We start from the raw sequence: 18250 nt of genomic DNA on the forward strand, positions 1-18250 counted from the left end.
ACACAGATGTGAAATGTTGACCCCAGAATTTATTGACATTCTATTCACCCAAAGGTCTGCATGGCACGTGCCTATGTCACAAGGTCATTGGTGTGAGTTAGTGTGAATGTGAATGTGTTCGTGTGTGTTGGATCCAAAGTTCCATAAAACATGCCTGGGATTTTGACTGGATATTCACTTGGTTATCAGACTATCTGGGGGAAGAAGGGGAAACAGACACTGCTCACCATTGCTTCCACTCTTCCAGGAATACTTTCTCTGGGCCAATCCTCTGTCCTTCCCAGGGATTGAAATAGGAAAGGCCCAGACAGGGTCACCCTCAGGCTTCCTAACCATCACTAACCTGGAAGCTATAGATTTTCTTAGCCATCCTGGTCAACTGTGACTGGGGAAGCGGGAGTTGCCAGGATTGATCTGTTCCTGAGAGGGAGAGGAAAGGAGAACCAACAAAGACTTTCTGAGGAAGAGCTCTGGACAACACTGATGCAAAACTCTATGACTTTATTTAGTTAAAAATGACACAAAACAGGAACTAAATAGGCAAACTGCATAAAACTGCCAATATTTGAAACAAGGTCTCTCCCACTGCAGAGTCCCCAGTGCTGATAACTGGGTCCTGTGGAACCCAGAGGCCATTGGGTAAAGGCAAGCACATGTCCCTGTGGTCCCCAAAGTCCAGTGTGTTCCTGGGAGTGTGTCACACCTGAGACGTCCCTCCCCACAGCCAGGGTCGGGCTGGTGCACAGATCTGCGTGCTGTTCTCCACTTCACACACTGCACGGCAACCACTCACCCAGCACATCCTGAATAGCCTCAAATTCCTAACTCCATGACATTTGACAGAGAACTTCTCTCCCAGTTACAGGTGTTTGGGTCCCTTCCACCTGATGCTGTGGTGGGTCCCATTTCTCAGTCTCTGGGCCACTCACCATTCTTCCTCCCCAGGCCCAACTCTCCAACCTTTGCTAATTGCTAATTGCTAATAACAACCCTGGCTGCTGTGGAGGGGTCAGTCCTTCTCAGCCACTGGTGTCCTGGGGAAGCCAGGACAATGGTGACCACTTGGGCCTCAGTTCCTCAGTTCAGGGGCCCTGGGCTGAGCATCTGAAAACATGGCAGCTCCCCCAGGGCTGAGGCTCCCATGACAGCCAGGCTCTCCCCAGGCCCTCTGGGCCCACTGGTGCTGGGATCCCATCCTTGGGTGGAGGACTGTGGCCTAGAGGCCGAGTCCCCCTCCTCTGCCTCCCTCTTGGTCCAGGGTGAATAAGAGAGGATGGTGAATCCCCTCTTAAGCAGGGCTGAGTCCGCGGGGACCAGCTCTTCATTCTGCCCTGGAGGAGAGGATTCCAGAATGCTGAGCCTCCACCGGTGCAGGTCCTGCTTCTGGGGTGCAGGTCCTGCTTCTGGGGTGCATCTTGGAGTCTCGCCACCCTCACCTCATCAGGCTCCAGCAGCAGTTTCCAACACTGGTCGGGGGTCCTCAGGGCCCATCCTGGCTTCATCTTCCAGAGGTAGATGGCATCATAGCAGCCCACCATAAAGATGACCTGCAGGTCCAGTAACGAGGCCTCGGCCTCAACAGGGTCCGTGGCCCGGGTGGTGCCCAGCTCCAATACCATGGGCTCCCGCCGGGGGCAGGTCCACTTTGAAAACCTCCTGCCATGGAGGAGAGGGGCTTGGCCAGTGTGAGCAGGTAGGGAGTCCCCCAAATCTCCAGGGAAGGCTTTGGGTCCAGTCAGCATCCTCAGCACCCAGGCCCAGGGCTGTGGCATCCTGAGGCTCCAGCTCGGTGGGCACAAAGTGATCGCCCAGGCCCACCTCTTCTGACTCCACAGGGCCTGACGCCAGGGTGCCCGACCCCCAGTCCACAGACCCACCCAGTGCAGGCTGCCCTTGGCCCTGCCCCCAGCTTGGTCCCATCCCCGGGGATGCCCCCTGCTCAGACCCTGCCTCAGTGTGGTCCATCAGCTCAGGGTCCCAATCTTCATCTTCCCAGTCTTCCGGCTCCAGCAACTGTCTAAGGTCCAGAAAGGCAGCCTTGAAGCAAGCGAAGCAGACCCTTAGCTGGCTGCCATGTTGAAGCTGGTACATCCAGGATGTGTAGAGGTAGGACATGCCCTCCGCCTCACACCGCATGCTGACTGGGGGGCACATGGCCACGCCGCCTACAGGACTTGCTGGGATCTTAGGGGGTCTGGCCCACAGGTGGGGGGGCACAGTGAAGTGCTGGGGGGGCAGGGAGGAGGGGGCGTGAGAACGAGGAGGAGAACGGTGCGGATCAGGAGGAGGACAAAGGTGTTTCCTGTGTGGGGATTTGGGGTGGGGGGTGGATGAACTGGGTCCTAATCCAACAGGGACCTGCAGAGGTTGGGAGGGACAAACTTCTGGAATTATCTTCAGCTGGTGCAAGTGTTCTGTCCTCTGGGAACTGCAAAGGAAAGCAGTGAGGTTAGGGCCCCCCAGCAGGCAGGTGGGAGCAGGTCACGCAGGGACGAGTTCGGTGCAAGGACCTTTGGGGTCAGACCCGGCCCTTTCGCTCTGCCTCTGCTCAGTTTAGCTGATCTGGGGCCAGTGGGCCACACAGCCTCTCCCCCATCCAACTCCCTACCCTCCCACCTCAGGGATCCCCAAACCCAGTCCGCCTTGCCTGATGGAACTGAAGGAAACTGAGGCAACCTGTCACAGCCTGAGGGAACCTGAGAGAACCTGACTGAACCTGACAAAACCTGAGGGAAACTGTCGGAACCTGATGCAAGCTGTCAGAACCTGAGGGAACCTGTCAGAACCTCAATAAATCTCACAGAACCTGTCAGAACCTTATGGAACCTGACAGAGCTGTCAGAACCTGAAGAAACCTGAGGGAACCTGACAGAACCTGAGAGAATCTGTCAGAACCTGAGGAAGCCTCACAGAACCTGAGAGAACCTGACTAAACCTGAGAGAACCTGAGGGAATCTGTCAGAACCTGAGGGAACCAGTCAGAACCTGACCAAATCTGACAGAACCTGACAGAAAGAGCCTGACAGAACCACCCCTACCTGAGCTAGCCCATCTGGCCTGAGGCCACGCTGGACCACGGGGGCTCTTCAGCCTCCAAGCCCCACACTCCACCAGCCCGCAGGCCCCAGACCCTCTCCTCAGTCCGAGGGGCTCTCTCCTGGCCTGGTGCCTCCCTCCTGCGGGCACCCGGGAGGAAAGGAGGGGGCTACAGCCTGCCTGGGCATATAAAAGGCCATTTCCCATGGTGCTCTGGGCTCATCTGCATATCTCCCATGAGCCTCAGCCCACCAGGAAATGAAACTGCTGAGTCATTCCTCTCCTCCCCTCCCCCCACTCCCCCGCCCCTCCCCGGAGAGCCTGTGCAGCCCCCATGGAGGGCAGGGCAGTTTCCCCAACACTGTCCGCAGGGTGTGCCTGTGATATTTGCTCCTCTGAGGGCTGAGAAGACTGTTTCCATCCCTCTTTCAATCTGCAGGTTTCTGAAATTCTGTGGGCAAGTGTCTCTCTTATGGTCATTGTTCTATCCCTGGGTCCCCTGGGTGACCTGCTTGGTCAAGGGTCCTTGCCTTCTGTGGTTATAATAGATTCCTTCTTTGTACCTCTTGGTTAAAGTTTCTTTATGAATTTCAGAAACTGATCAATTGCCAATTATTTACATTTTAAGCGCATTTCTGTCTCTTTGGCTCTTCTCACTTTTAAAATAAAGGCAAGGAGGCCAAGAGTGGGCATCTGAACCCTGGCCTGTCAAACCTTCTTCTGCCACCCGACACTGGGGCTCACCATCGAGGGGCCTGCCCTCAGCCGTGAGCTCTCATGGACTCCAGCATTCAAGGTGACAGTCTTGGCTCGTGGACCCTGAGCCTGGGTGGGAATGGGCTGCCCACCCTGGCTCTCCCGGCTGTGTGTGTGTGTGTGTGTGTGTGAGACGTAGGGGAGTGAAGGCACTTAGACACCTGGCGGGGGCAGCCCCCATCCTCCCATTCCCTCCCCCTCCCGGCATTAGGGATCCACTCCGGATCCACTCCAGATTAGCACGGAGGATCAGAGGACAGTCTCGCTTCCTGTGGATGCGGTCCTTGATTTTTTTTTTTTTCAAAATTGTAAAAAGTTTAATCATGTGTTCATATATTAAACCCAGTGCTTTAATATTATAATTTCTTCAAAGAATAATCACTTCTTAGATGAAAATGATTAAACTTGCTCTTAATCCGTGTGAATTCAATAACAATTTAAATATGTTTTGTTATAAAAATCTTATCATTCCTGACGACAGAGTTAGGGTTATGCAAGAGAAACAATATCCTCAATATTTCAATCAATTTTTCTTCAGTGAATTCAGACATGATTAACTAAGATCTCTCTTTGTGAGGACTAGTTTTTTAAATGCCAGTTTTTAGATTATTTGTTTTTATTTTTACATCTATAAAATTCTGGTCATTGGTTTTTCATTGATCCATCCACACGTCTGTTCAACAGGCTCTAACTGCCCCTGCCCTGTGCTGAGTGCTTGTCCTTGCAGGACGCAAAATTGTCCAAAGACAGGCCGGAACAAATGGCCAGCACAGTGCCAGGACGACGTGAGCGAGGTTCTGGAAACAGTTTCCCACACTGGGGGCCAGCAAGGCTTCTGGAGCAGTTCCCAAGCTGGAAGGGACAGCGACTTGTTCTCGGTGTCATGGAGACATGGGCACAGGCTTCCCAACATCCACGCACCCTTCAGAATGCTCGGGTAGGTCCACGGAAGGAACGATCTAGAACTTAGGACAGCCTGGGGAGCCTCAGACCCGTGGATTCTCCCCTCAGGTCTCTTCAGAAACCAAAGGCAGTGGCCAAGGACGAAGACAATAATGAACATCATGAGAAAGACAGAAGGGAATGATCCTGCACGACAGGAAGATTGCAACCCAGTCCCGCAAGAGGTCAGCAAAGACGCTGATATTTACAGGAATAAGTTTACAACTGCAAAACTGGAGGTCCATTTTGGAACGACGTGAGGAGTGGAAATTGGGAAGCAATATCAGTGTCCACCGGTAGGAATGCACAGGATACGGCCACACCATGGAACACAAACAGCCACACGATGGAACACACACAGCCACAGACAACAAGCTTCAAAGAAGATCTACTGTGAAGTGATCAGCATCTGCCCAGCGAAAAGAAAAGAGCAAGTTGTAAGTTGTATACATAGTATTTTTAAAAATATTTTTTTAATGTGGGCCATTTTTAAGGTCTTTATTGAATTTGTTACAATATTGCTCCTGTTTTTATGTTTTGTTTTTTTGGCTGAGGGGCATGTGGGATCTTAGCTCCCCGACCAGGGATTGAACCCACACCCCCTGCATTGGAAGGCAAAGTCTTAACCACTGGACCGCCAGGGAAGTCCCTGTGTGTGTACATAGTATTGCCTTGATTTTGTAGAAGAAAAAAATCTGTGGCCACGTGTGCAACTGTCAGGTGTGATACATGCAGGTGGATTCCTGCCCGCGTGCACACATAAGTGCCGTGCATACATAAGTGCCGTGCATCTGGGTACGTCTGTGCCCTGTGCACACATGTTGGGTATCACATGTCTGCAAGCATATAAAGAATGGAAACACAATATCAGCGTGATTACCTCTGGGTGGTGGTATTGTGAGTTATTGAATTTTCTTCATAGATTTCCATATTCACCTAATTTTCTAGAATAAATATGTGCTATGACCACAGCTCTGGAAGCCACTGAAAGCCCTTGGAAGTGCTTTGTGGGTGGTGGTGGGGTCTAGACCAGCCCCTCCTGGCTGGAGTCCTGAGCACGGCTCTCCCCACTGCTTACCTCCCCCAGCCGCCCTCCAGCACCTGCCTGTTAGGCTGCCATGGACTGTGGACCCTCACACCTCCAGACTCCAGCCAGGGACTGGCACTCGGTGAATGGATAGGATGGCGAGGTGAGTGCTGTCCCGCGAGACCATGGCGGGGCTGGACCTCCTTCCCAGGGTCTTCCGCTGCCTAGAGCCCTTGGGGGGATGACTCCAGAGCCCCTGGAACCACCCTCAGGTTCTTTCATGTCAACCCTTGTGAGTGTCTGAAGCTCCCCTGTAGCCACAGCCTCCACGTGCACTCAGACCCTGAGCGGCTGTACACACATCCATCAGCCGTGCCATTGCCACGGTTACTTCCAGGCAGTGGAGGCTCCAGCAGCTGCAGCAGCCGTGAGAAGAGCCAGATTCAGGGTGAACATCCCCCAGCAAGTGATCATCACGTGTTCCCCGTGTCCCCACATGCAGTGACCAGCAGCCCAGCCTAGCTCTGGTCACACTCTGCTGGGAGGCACCCATCCCCGCTCTGGATGCCACCCTCGACATGGCTGCCTCCACCTCAGGGAGCGCACTGTACATGGGACGTCTCAATGTCCCCTACTCCAGAGCCCCCCAGAACCATCCAGGCAGAAGCACGTTCATCCTGTGAGTTTGCGGTGGCTGCCACAACTCAGTGGCTTAAAGCCACACAGTTTCTTCTCTTAGAGTCTGTAGGTCTGATGTCTTCAGTGGGTCCAGGGCTGGTTCTTTCTAGAGGCTCCAGGGGAGAATCCCTCCCTCCCCTGTCCCAGCTTCTAGAGGAGCCACACGTCTTGGCTCACGGCGCCTTCTTCCATCTCCAGGTCAGCAGCGCAGCATCATCTGTGACCTCTTCTTCCGTCCTCATGCCTTCTCTCTCTGACTCTGCCCCCCTCCCCCTCCCCTTGTAAGGATGCTGGTGATGCCATTGGTCCCACTGGCGTCCAGGCCACCCCCACGCCCACCCCACGTCAAGGTCCCTAACTTAATCACACCTGCAAAGCCTCTGCTGTGTGCGGTGACATACTCACAGGTCCCAGGATTAGTGGACATCTTCGGGGACGTTGTTCAGCCATCCTGTGCTCTCAGTTGTTCCTGTCCAGCTCTGGAATTCTGGAAACATCTTTCCTCTCAGGACACATGGGAAGTGTCCTAGCTCTCAGAAGCCGACTTCTTGTACGGGGCCGAACTAGAAGCTCCCATGAGTCAGAAGTGGAGGCTCAAGGCCGCCCTCTGCTCCGAGTTCTGGGACAACTTGTCACAAGCATCTTCCCAAGGGGCTGAGAAAAGCCAGGCTCTCGGAGCACACACCTCCTTTCCCTCTTGTTCTGGCCTTTTTCATGCCCCACACCTGACAGAACAAGCTTAAACAATGATAAAAAAAGATCTCCCTTCAGTGTCAGATATGAAGAGGGTTCTGCTGCCCAGATGTTTCCAAAATGAAATCTCTGCACAAACCATCCATGTTTCTAAAGGGCGTTCCTACAACCCTTGAGAAGAAAATGAATTCATCCAGTTACAGATGGTTGGTGCCACAGAGACTCGAAATGCACATTTGCTGTGAGAAGCAGCAGCAGAAGAGAGAAGGAAGAATTAAACGGATTTCCCGCGTCTGCCCGGGATGTTGAGTCTCCCGTGAGCATTCCCCTCCCGCACGTGCCCTCTTCCTAGCTGGGATTGTAGCATCAACTCCCGCAGTGGCCCCACTGTGTCCACGGCGGCCCTTCCCTGGAAACCCTGCAGCCCAAGTTCCTGCTATAAGACATGGCCTGTTAGTATCGTTTGACAATATCATTTACCTCGTTCTGGTAAAACACAGAACTTTCAGCCCCAAATCTGAGTCTGGCAGGTCAACTTGGTATGGAGGGCTGAGCATGTCTCCCCCTACATGGAGGTCCAGCTGCAGTGACATAGTGCAGCTGGATTCTGGAGCCCAGTGGGACTCCTGCTGCTGGGACTGACAGCCCACCCGCCCACCCGCCCACCCATGGGACAGATGCCTGCTGAGGGCCTGTCCTGGGTTGAGGAATTCAGGGGGTAAAAAACACGTGCCATTTCTTGCTCTGCAGGCTTCATTTTAGTGAGGAGGAGCTAACAATAATCTCCTCAGCAGAGAAACACCTTAATTTCAGATGGTAGAAGTCCGGGGCGATGTCGTGGAGAGTGCGGCCACGCACAGGACATGTCCCCGCAGTGTGACACGTGGCAAGCCCTGCCTAAGGAGGCGCAATCTGCAATATGTTATCCCCCCAGGAAGCCCCCAAAGTTTGTGCTGCCTGGAGACTGGAAAAGGCAAAAGGCCTGTTGGGGGAAGGTATCCTTTGAGGTCAGACCTCTAATTGGTGGTAGCTGGAGGCAGAAAGGATGATGGGACCGTGACTGGATGTGAGACAAAGACCAGTCAGGACAGAAGGAGAACAGAAGCAGCTGAACTCTTTGATTCTATAAAATTCTAATGGTAAGAAGAAAACAAATGAAAATGACTCTCACACACTTAGGTGCAAGTGATATGAAAATGGAAATCCAAGATATTTGCTATTTCTTCAGATTTACCATGGCATTCAAAATTTAATGTCCCTATAGAAGTATGTGCCTCTAAGGGAAACCGGAGCATGGTGTTAGAGGCCCCCACTCGTGTGAGACCCCAATTATACCCCAGGGGATTGCAGAGACAGAAACCAGTGGCTCTGTACATTATTTTACAGTAAACTCATGAACCTTACTCATTACTATGGCTGACTTTGAGTCTTATTAGCATAAGTTGGTCAGAGAATTATTATTCGTCCTTGTCTTTGTGGCTTTTTGTTCCTTTTGGAAACACAACTCTAGTTTTATGGGCAAGTCAGTAAAAAAATAGAAAATCAACAGACAAGCAACTTTTCAGAGCACATCTGTTCTCCACGGCAATGCGGGTGTCTCACGGCCTCTGGGCCTCACCGGGTGCCTGCTCCCTGTGGAAGCAGAGGTCTTCCTTTGCATCAACAGGCAGTGTCCCTCTGAAGAACTCTCTGTAGTGAATTCAGGCAAGAAAGTGTTAAACTGTTCATCTCCTCCTTTATTGCCTGTGAGGAGGAATGAGAGGGAAAAGCCAATAAAAATCTACTGAAGTGCTTGGCGCAAATATGGAGACTGGAGGTAAGGGCTGGACTTTGCTTTGTAATATAAGAGCAACGATGTAAATGTTTAAGATCCAAGTACTTGGACTTCACTGGAATAGGCAGTGATCCCTTCCTCATCTTGATTATTACAACAGTTTTCAAGAAGGTTTTATTTGGTGAGTCACTTGATTGTCTAAACACACTTTTCTTTCTTGTCAGGGCTTGACTCCAGCTGGGTCACCTGCCCACGCATCCAAGCCCGTGGGGCCTTGAGGGCTTCGTGGGTTGGGTGGTTTCTCTGGGCACGACTGGCCGTGTTGAGGTCAGATTCCCGGACGCGCTGGCAGAGCCTGTGCCTGGGAAAGGCACCGACCCAGGCTGCCTCTGAACCCATCCAGGGATGCAAGGGCCATGCCCGGGGACACAGCAGGTTGGGAATGCTGTGATGGCTGGCTATCCTGAGGATGGAGGTCACCAAGCCAGAGAAGGAGCAGGAATGTGTCCACCCCACAAACCTCTCTGGAATGTTCTCTGAGCCTCAGGAGCTGCAGAAGGCCGAGTGGGTGAGACTGGTAACTTCTGCTGCAGCTCGAAGGCGCTGGTGCTCTGGGGGCACACGGTAGGGCTTCGGTCTCCTTCCTCCCACGGGTTTCAACCAGTGTTTGCGCCCAGCCCCCCGGGCAATGGGGCCCTAAACTGACCAGGGCAGTCATCCTGGTGCCCTTCTGGTCTGTCAGCCCCACTGACCCTCATCTTCTCTCTCGCCTTTCTCCATTGTGAGAACTCATGTGTCCCGGGACTGTAGGGGTGGGCTTTAGGCAGTGGACAGGTCTGGGTGCCAGATTCTGGGCCCTGCTGGCCTCCCGACCGTGACTCTGGACCCATGAGGGCCATGTGGGTCAGGAACTCGAGGCAGGACCAATTACTCAGTTTGTGGCAGGTCACGGTGGGGTGTTTGAGTCACAGGGTGGGGCAATCAAGTGGTCAGAGGACCATGGCTACTGGGGGTCCCTGTGGAGATTGGATTGGGTATCGACTGGACTCAGACCACGTTTACCAGGGAGGGAGGAGGGATCAAAGGACCCAATATCTGTGAAAAGTTCTAACCTCACCCAGCGGTCTAGGCACTAGTTCTTGAAGTGTACATTTTGGAAGCACCTGCAGAGTTTAAAAAGATACTGATGCCTGCGTCCCATGTGTGAATTCCGCTATCATTGGTAAGGGGTGAATGTAAGTTTTCTTTTGCTTCGTAACAGATCAGCAAACTTAGTGGCTTAAAGGAGCACACATTTATTTTCTCAGTTTCCATGGGTTAGGAGTAGGGACATGCCCTGGCTGGGCCCCCTGCTCAGGATCTCACACAGCTGCAACCAAGGTATTGGCCGGGCTGTGCTCTTAGCTGGCAGAATTCACTTCCTTGTGCTTGTAGGGCTGATGGCTTTGGCTTTCCTGGCTGTCAGCTGGTCCCAGAGGCCATTCACAGTTCCCATCCACAGTTCACAACATGGCTCTGTCCCTCTTCAAGGCCGGCAGGAGAGAGCAAGAGCTGTGTTTAGGGTAATGTCATCGCAGAAGGGACACTTTGCCACATAATGTAACCTCATCAAGGCAGTGACATCCACCACCTTGACCACTGCTTTTGGTTGGAAGCAAATCACAGGCTCCACCCCCAATCACGGGGAGGGTGTGACTGACTGGAGGTCACCTTAGGTGTGTCTGCCACATGCTACGATGTGGCCACTGGGACTCTTCAAACCTCCCAAGAAAATTTTAACCTGCGGCAAAATCTGGGAGCCACTTATCCAAGAACCTTCGCTGTTGTCTAATTCTAGAGGTGGTTGTGTCTCCTTCCTGCAGGCACTGCCCAATCCAGGCCCAGCTGCTGACTGCTGATTCCTTCATTCTGGGGTGCTCGACAAACATCTAGGGGGAGACGTTGCTGGTGTGCTTGAATATATCTGTTGAAGTTTGGAAAGAAGGACTGACTTACCCAATTAACTTGGCAAACCATCCCAAAAGCTGCCTATCTACATTCTTATACTATTAATAAACGCAACTTCCATTTAAATTGCATTTTGTATAAAAATGCAAAGAGAAGGGCTGTAGACTGAATTGGTCCCTCCAAAATTCATATGTTGAAGCCCTAATCCGCAATATGACTACATCTGGAATAGGATCTTTAGGAGATAATTAGGGTTAAATAGAGTCATAAGGGTGGCGCCCTAATCAGATAAGACTGTGGCCTTATAAGAGGGAGAGAGAGAGAGATCTCCCTCTCTGTGTTATGTGATGACACAGTGAGAAGGTAGCCATCTGGATAGTCAGGAAGAGAGCTCTCACCAGAACCCAACCATCTTGAACCCTAATCTAGGATTTACAGTCTCCAGAACTGTGAGAAAATAAGTTTTTGTTGTTTAAGCTACTCACTCTGGTATTTTCTGATGGCAGCCTTGGCTGACTAATACAAGAAGCAAACAAAAATATTAGAGAGTAAGAATTAGATGAAGTAAACTAACATCATGGCCTTGGAACTGTAGGATATACTTTAAAAGACAAAAAAAATTTTTAAAAAAAAAGATTAACATTTGATTATATCTAAAAGGCTCTAAACAAGTCTTTGTTTTAAAAAGTGTCTGTTACCTACATAAATATAGTCAACTGATCTTTGACAAAGAGGCAAAGGCAATACAGTAAAGAAAAGATAGTCTGTTCAACGAATGGTGCTGCAAACAGTGAACATCCACATGCAAAAATATGAATCTATTCACGGATCCTACACAAAAAACCAATGCAAATAGATCATCGACCTAAATGTAAAATGCAAAACTGTGAAACACCTATTAGATAACAGGATAAAATCTAGATGACTTTGGATACGGCAATGACTTATTTATTTATTTATTTATTTATTTATTTATTTATTTATGGCTGTGTTGGGTCTTCATTGCTGCGCACGGGCTTTCTCTAGTTGCGGTGAGTGGGGGCTACTCTTCATTGCAGTGCGCGGGCTTCTCACTGCAGTGGCGTGTCTTTGTTCCAGAGCACAGGCTCTAGGTGTGCGGGCTTCAGTAGTTGTGGCTCACAGGCTCTAGAGCACAGACTCAGTAGTTGTGGCGCACGGGCTTAGTTGCTCCATGGCATGTGGGATCTTCCCAGTCCAGGGCTCAAACCCCTGTCCCCTGCGTTGGCAGGCGGATTCTTAACCACTGGGCCACCAGGGAAGTCCGGCAATGACTTTTTAGATGTAACATCAAAGTCTCAATTTATCAAAGAGATAATCCATCAGCTGGATTTAACTAAAAATAAAAACTTCGGCTCTGCAAAAGACACTGTCAAGAGAATGAGAAGACAAACCAAAGACTGGGAGAAAATATTTCCAAAAGACACATTTGATGAAGAACTGGTATCCAAAATATACAAAGAATTCTTAAAACTTAACAATAAGAAAATAAACAACCTGATTTAAAAATAGGCAAAAGACCTGAACGGACACCTCACCAAAGAAGGTATACAAATGGTAAATAAGCACGTGAAAATACGCTCCACATCATATGTCATTATGGAATTGCAAGTTAAAACAACATGAGATACCATTACACATCTATCAGAATGGCCAAAGTTCAGAACAAAGACAACACCAAATGCTGCCCAGGATGTGGAGCAACAGGAACTCTCAATCATTGCTAGTGGGAACGCAAAATGGTGCAGCCACTTTGGAAGACAGTTTGGCGGTTTCTTAGAAAACTAAACATACTCTTACCGAGTGATCCAGAAATCGCACTCCTTGGTATTTGCCTAATGAGTTGAAAACTTATGTCCACACAAAAACCTGCACAAGATTTTTTTTTTTCTGCCCACGATGTTTATAGCAGCTTTGTTCATAATTGCTAAAACTTGGAAGCAGCCAAGATGTCCTTCAGTAAGTGAATGGATAAATAAGCTGTGGTCCATCCCAACAATGGAATTTTCAGCGCTAAAAAGAAATGAGTTATCAAGCCATGAAAATACATGGGGGAAACTTAAATGCATATTACTAAGTGAAGGAAGCCAATCTGAGAAGGCTACATATTGTATGATTCCAACTATAAGGCATTCTGGAAAAGGCAAAACTATGGAGAAAAAAATATCAGTGGTTGTCAGGGATGAGGATAGGGAGAGATGAATAGCGAGAACGCAGAGGATTTTCAGGGCAGTGAAACTACCATGTATGTTATTGTAACGGTGGACATATGTCATTAAACTTTTGTCCAAATCCATAGATTGAACAACACTAAAAGTGAACCCTAATGTAAACTGGACATTGAGTGATACTAGTGTGTCACTATAGGTTCACTGATGGTTACAAATGTACCATCTGGTGCAGAGTTTGACGGGGAGGCTGTGCCTGTGTGGGGCAGGGGGAATATAAGAACTCTCTGTAGTTTCTCCTCAGTTTTGCTGTGAACACAAAACTGCTCTAAAAACAGTGCCTCACAAAAAAAGAAAAGTACAGACCAATATCTCTGATGAATATAGATGCAAAAATCCTCAACAAAATACCAGCAAACAGAATCCAACAACACATTAAAAGGATCATACACCATGATCAAGCGAGATCCCAGCAAGCCAAGGATTTTTCAGTATATGCAAATCAATCAATGTGATACACCACATTAACAAACTGAAGAATAAAAACCATATGATCATATCAGTAGATGCAGAAAAAACTTTTGACAAAATTCAATATCCATTTATGATAAAAACTCTCCAGAAAGTGGGCATAGAGGGAAACTACCTCAATATAATAAAGGCCATATACGACAAACGCACAGCAAATATCATTCTCAATGGTGAAAAACTGAAAGCATTTCCTCTAAGATCAGGAAGAAGATAAGGATGTCCACTCTTGCCGCTATTATTCAACATAGTTTTGGAAGTCCTAGCCATGGCAATCAGAGAAGAAGAAGAAATAAAAGGAATCCAAATTGGAAAAGAAGAAGTAAAACTGTCACTGTTTGCAGATGCCATGATACTATACATAGAAAATCCTAAAGATGCCACCAGAAAACTACTGGTGCTAATCAATGAATTTGGTAAAGTTGCAGGATACAAAATTAATGCACAGAAATCTCTTGCATTCCTATACACTAGCAATGAAATATCAGAAAGAGAAATTAAGGAAACAATCCCATTTACCACTGCAACAAAAAGAATAAAATACCTAGGAATAAACCTACCTAAGGGGCAAAAGACAACTGTAAGATACTGATGAAAGAAATAGAAGATGACACAAACAGATGGAGAGATATACCATGTTCTTGGATTGGAAGAATCAATATTGTGAAAATGACTAGACTACCCAAAGCAACCTATAGATTCAATGCAATCCCTATCAGACTACCAATGGCATTCTTCACAGAATTAGAACAAAAAATTTTACAATTTGTAAAAATTGTGTATATAATAGTTTGCATCTGCTAATCCCAAATTCCCAATCCTTCCCTCCCACATCCGCCATCCCCCTTGGCAACCACAAGTCTGTTCCCTATGTCTGTGAACCTGTTTCTGTTTCGTAGATATGTTCATTTGTGTCGTGTTTTAGATTCCACATATAAGTGATATCATATGGTATTTGTCTTTCTCTTTCTGACTTCGCTTAGTGTGATAATCTCTAGTTGCATCCATGTTGCTGCAAATGGCATTATTTTGTTCTTTTTTATGGCCAAGTAATAATCCATTGTATATATATATATATACCACATCTTCTTTATCCATTCACCTGTCAATGGACATTTAGGTTGTTTCCATGTCTTGGCTATTGTGAATAGTGCTGCTATGAACATTGGGGTGTGTGTATATTTTTGAATTATAGTTTTCTCTGGATATATGCTGGATCATATGGCAACTCTGTTTTTAGTTTTTTGAGGAACCTCCACGCTTTCTCCATAGTTGCTGCACCAATTTACATTCCCACCAACAATGTAGGAGGTTTCCATTTTCTCCACACTCTCTCCAGTGTTTATTTATTACTTGTATTATTATTTGTAGATAAAGAGCCTTTATTTTAAAAGTGAAAAGCCAAAGAGACAGAAATGTGCTTAAAATGTAAATAATTGGCAATCGATCAGTTTCTGAAATTCATAAAGAAACTTTAATCAAGAGATACAAAGAAGGAATCCATTTTAACCACAGAAGGACAGGACCCGTGACCAGGTAGGTCACCCAAGGGACCCATGAAGGGACAATGACCATAAGAGATATGCTTGCCCACACAATTTCAGAAACCTGCAGAATGAAACACTGATGGGAACAGTCTTCTCAGCCCTCAGAGGAGCAAATATCACAGGCACAATCACCTTGGGGACAGGGTTGGGGGAACAGGCATGCCCTCCCCTGGGGGCTGCACAGGCTCTCCTGCGGGGGACGGGGATGACTCAGTAGTTTCATTTCCTGGTGGGCTGAGGCTCATGGGAGATATGCAGATGAGCCCAGAGCACTATGGGAAATGGCCCTTTATATGCCCAGGCGGGCTCTGTCCCTTCCTTTCCCCCCAGGTGCCCACAGGAGGGAGGCACCAGGCCAGGAGAGAGCCCCTCGGACTGAGGAGAGGGTCTGGGGCCTGCGGGCTGGTGGAGTGTGGGGCTTGGAGGCTGAAGAGCCCCCGTGGTCCAGCGTGGCCTCAGGCCAGACGGGCTAGCTCAGGTGGGGGTGGTTCTGTCAGGCTCCTTCAGGTTCTGTCAGGTTCTGTCAGATTCTATTAGATTTGGTCAGGCTCTGACTGGTTCTGACAGATTCTCTCAGGTTCTGTGAGGATCCCTCAGGTTCTGTCAGGTTCTGACAGCTCTCTCAGGTTCCATAAGGTTCTGACAGGTTCCCTCAGGTTCCATCAGGTTCTGACAGGTTCAGTAAGGTTCCATCAAGTTCTCGCAGGTTCACTCAGGTTCTATCAGATTCTCACAGGTTCCCTCAGGTTCAGTCAGGTTCTGACAGCTTCCCTTAGGTTCTGACAGATTCTCTCAGGTTCTGACAGGTTCCCTCAGTTTCTGGCAGTTTCTCTCAGGTTCTGTCATGTTCTGACAGGTTTCTTCAGGTTCCCAGGTTCAGTCAGGTTCCAACAGCTTCTCTCAGATTCAGTCAGGTTCTGTCAGATTCGGTCAGATTTGTTCAGGTTCTGACAGTTTCCCTCAGGTTCTGACAGCTACCATCAGGTTCCGACAGTTTCTCTCAGGTTTTGTCAGGTTTAGTCAGGTTCTCTCAGGTTCTGTGAGGCTTCCTCAGGTTCTGACAGATTCTCTCAGGTTCTGTCAGGTTCCCTCAGGTTTCGTCAGGTTCTGACAGCTCTGTCAGGTTCCATAAGGTTCTGACAGGTTCTGTGAGATTTATTGAGGTTCTGACAGGTTCCCTCAGGTTCTGACAGCTTGCATCAGGTTCCGACAGTTTCCCTCAGGTTTTGTCAGGTTCAGTCAGGTTCTCTCAGGTTCCCTCAGGCTGTGACAGGTTGCCTCAGTTTCCTTCAGTTCCATCAGGCAAGGCGGACTGGGTTTGGGGATCCCTGAGGTGGGAGGGTAGGGAGTTGGATGGGGGAGAGGCTGTGTGGCCCACTGGCCCCAGATCAGCTAAACTGAGCAGAGGCAGAGCGAAAGGGCCGGGTCTGACCCCAAAGGTCCTTGCACCCAACTCGTCCCTGCGTGACCTGCTCCCACCTGCCTGCTGGGGGGCCCTAACCTCACTGCTTTCCTTTGCAGTTCCCAGAGGACAGAACACTTGCATCAGCTGAAGATAATTCCAGAAGTTTGTCCCTCCCAACCTCTGCAGGTCCCTGTTGGATTAGGACCCAGTTCATCCACCCCCACCCCAAATCCCCACACAGGAAACAACTTTGTCCTCCTCCTGATCCGCACCATTCTCCTCCTCGTTCTCACGCCCCCTCCTCCCTGCCCCCCCAGCACTTCACTGTGCCCCGCACGTGTGGGCCAGACCCCCTAAGATCCCAGCAAGTCCTGTAGGCGGCGTGGCCATGTGCCCCCCAGTCAGCATGCGGTGTGAGGCGGAGGGCATGTCCTACCTCTACACATCCTGGATGTACCAGCTTCAACATGGCAGCCAGCTAAGGGTCTGCTTCGCTTGCTTCAAGGCTGCCTTTCTGGACCTTAGACAGTTGCTGGAGCCGGAAGACTGGGAAGATGAAGATTGGGACCCTGAGCTGATGGACCACACTGAGGCAGGGTCTGAGCAGGGGGCATCCCCGGGGATGGGACCAAGCTGGGGGCAGGGCCAAGGGCAGCCTGCACTGGGTGGGTCTGTGGACTGGGGGTCGGGCACCCTGGCGTCAGGCCCTGTGGAGTCAGAAGAGGTGGGCCTGGACGATCACTTTGTGCCCACCGAGCTGGAGCCTCAGGATGCCACAGCCCTGGGCCTGGGTGCTGAGGATGCTGACTGGACCCAAAGCCTTCCCTGGAGATTTGGGGGACTCCCTACCTGCTCACACTGGCCAAGCCCCTCTCCTCCATGGCAGGAGGTTTTCAAAGTGGACCTGCCCCCGGCGGGAGCCCATGGTATTGGAGCTGGGCACCACCCGGGCCACGGACCCTGTTGAGGCCGAGGCCTCGTTACTGGACCTGCAGGTCATCTTTATGGTGGGCTGCTATGATGCCATCTACCTCTGGAAGATGAAGCCAGGATGGGCCCTGAGGACCCCCGACCAGTGTTGGAAACTGCTACTGGAGCCTGATGAGGTGAGGGTGGCGAGACTCCAAGATGCACCCCAGAAGCAGGACCTGCACCCCAGAAGCAGGACCTGCACCGGTGGAGGCTCAGCATTCTGGAATCCTCTCCTCCAGGGCAGAATGAAGAGCTGGTCCCTGCGGACTCATCCCTGCTTAAGAGGGGATTCACCATCCTCTCTTATTCACCCTGGACCAAGAGGGAGGCAGAGGAGGGGGACTCGGCCTCTAGGCCACAGTCCTCCACCCAAGGATGGGATCCCAGCACCAGTGGGCCCAGAGGGCCTGGGGAGAGCCTGGCTGTCATGGGAGCCTCAGCCCTGGGGGAGCTGCCATGTTTTCAGATGCTCAGCCCAGGGCCCCTGAACTGAGGAACTGAGGCCCAAGTGGTCACCATTGTCCTGGCTTCCCCAGGACACCAGAGGCTGGGAAGGACTGACCCCTCCACAGCAGCCAGGGTTGTTATTAGCAATTAGCAATTAGCAAAGGTTGGAGAGTTGGGCCTGGGGAGGAAGAATGGTGAGTGGCCCAGAGACTGAGAAACGGGACCCACCACAGCCTAAGGGGGAAGCAACACAAATGCCAATATTGGAGAGGGAAGTTTTTACCTGTCAACTGTCATGGAGTTAGGGACATG

At 50.0% G+C, this 18250-nt stretch overlaps 1 protein-coding gene across 1 annotated transcript; it reads right to left on the bottom strand.

Annotated features, from left to right (window-relative positions):
• Positions 1-1575: 1575 nt before the first annotated feature.
• On the bottom strand, positions 1576-2154 carry TEX19 (testis expressed 19). Its single transcript, XM_036836672.1, has one exon. It carries the CDS (start codon positions 2152-2154, stop codon positions 1576-1578), a length of 579 nt encoding a protein of 192 aa, XP_036692567.1.
• Between the last annotated feature and the right edge of the window lie 16096 nt (positions 2155-18250).

This window comes from Balaenoptera musculus, chromosome 20 (genome assembly GCF_009873245.2).
Source record: "Balaenoptera musculus isolate JJ_BM4_2016_0621 chromosome 20, mBalMus1.pri.v3, whole genome shotgun sequence".
NCBI lineage: Eukaryota > Metazoa > Chordata > Mammalia > Artiodactyla > Balaenopteridae > Balaenoptera > Balaenoptera musculus.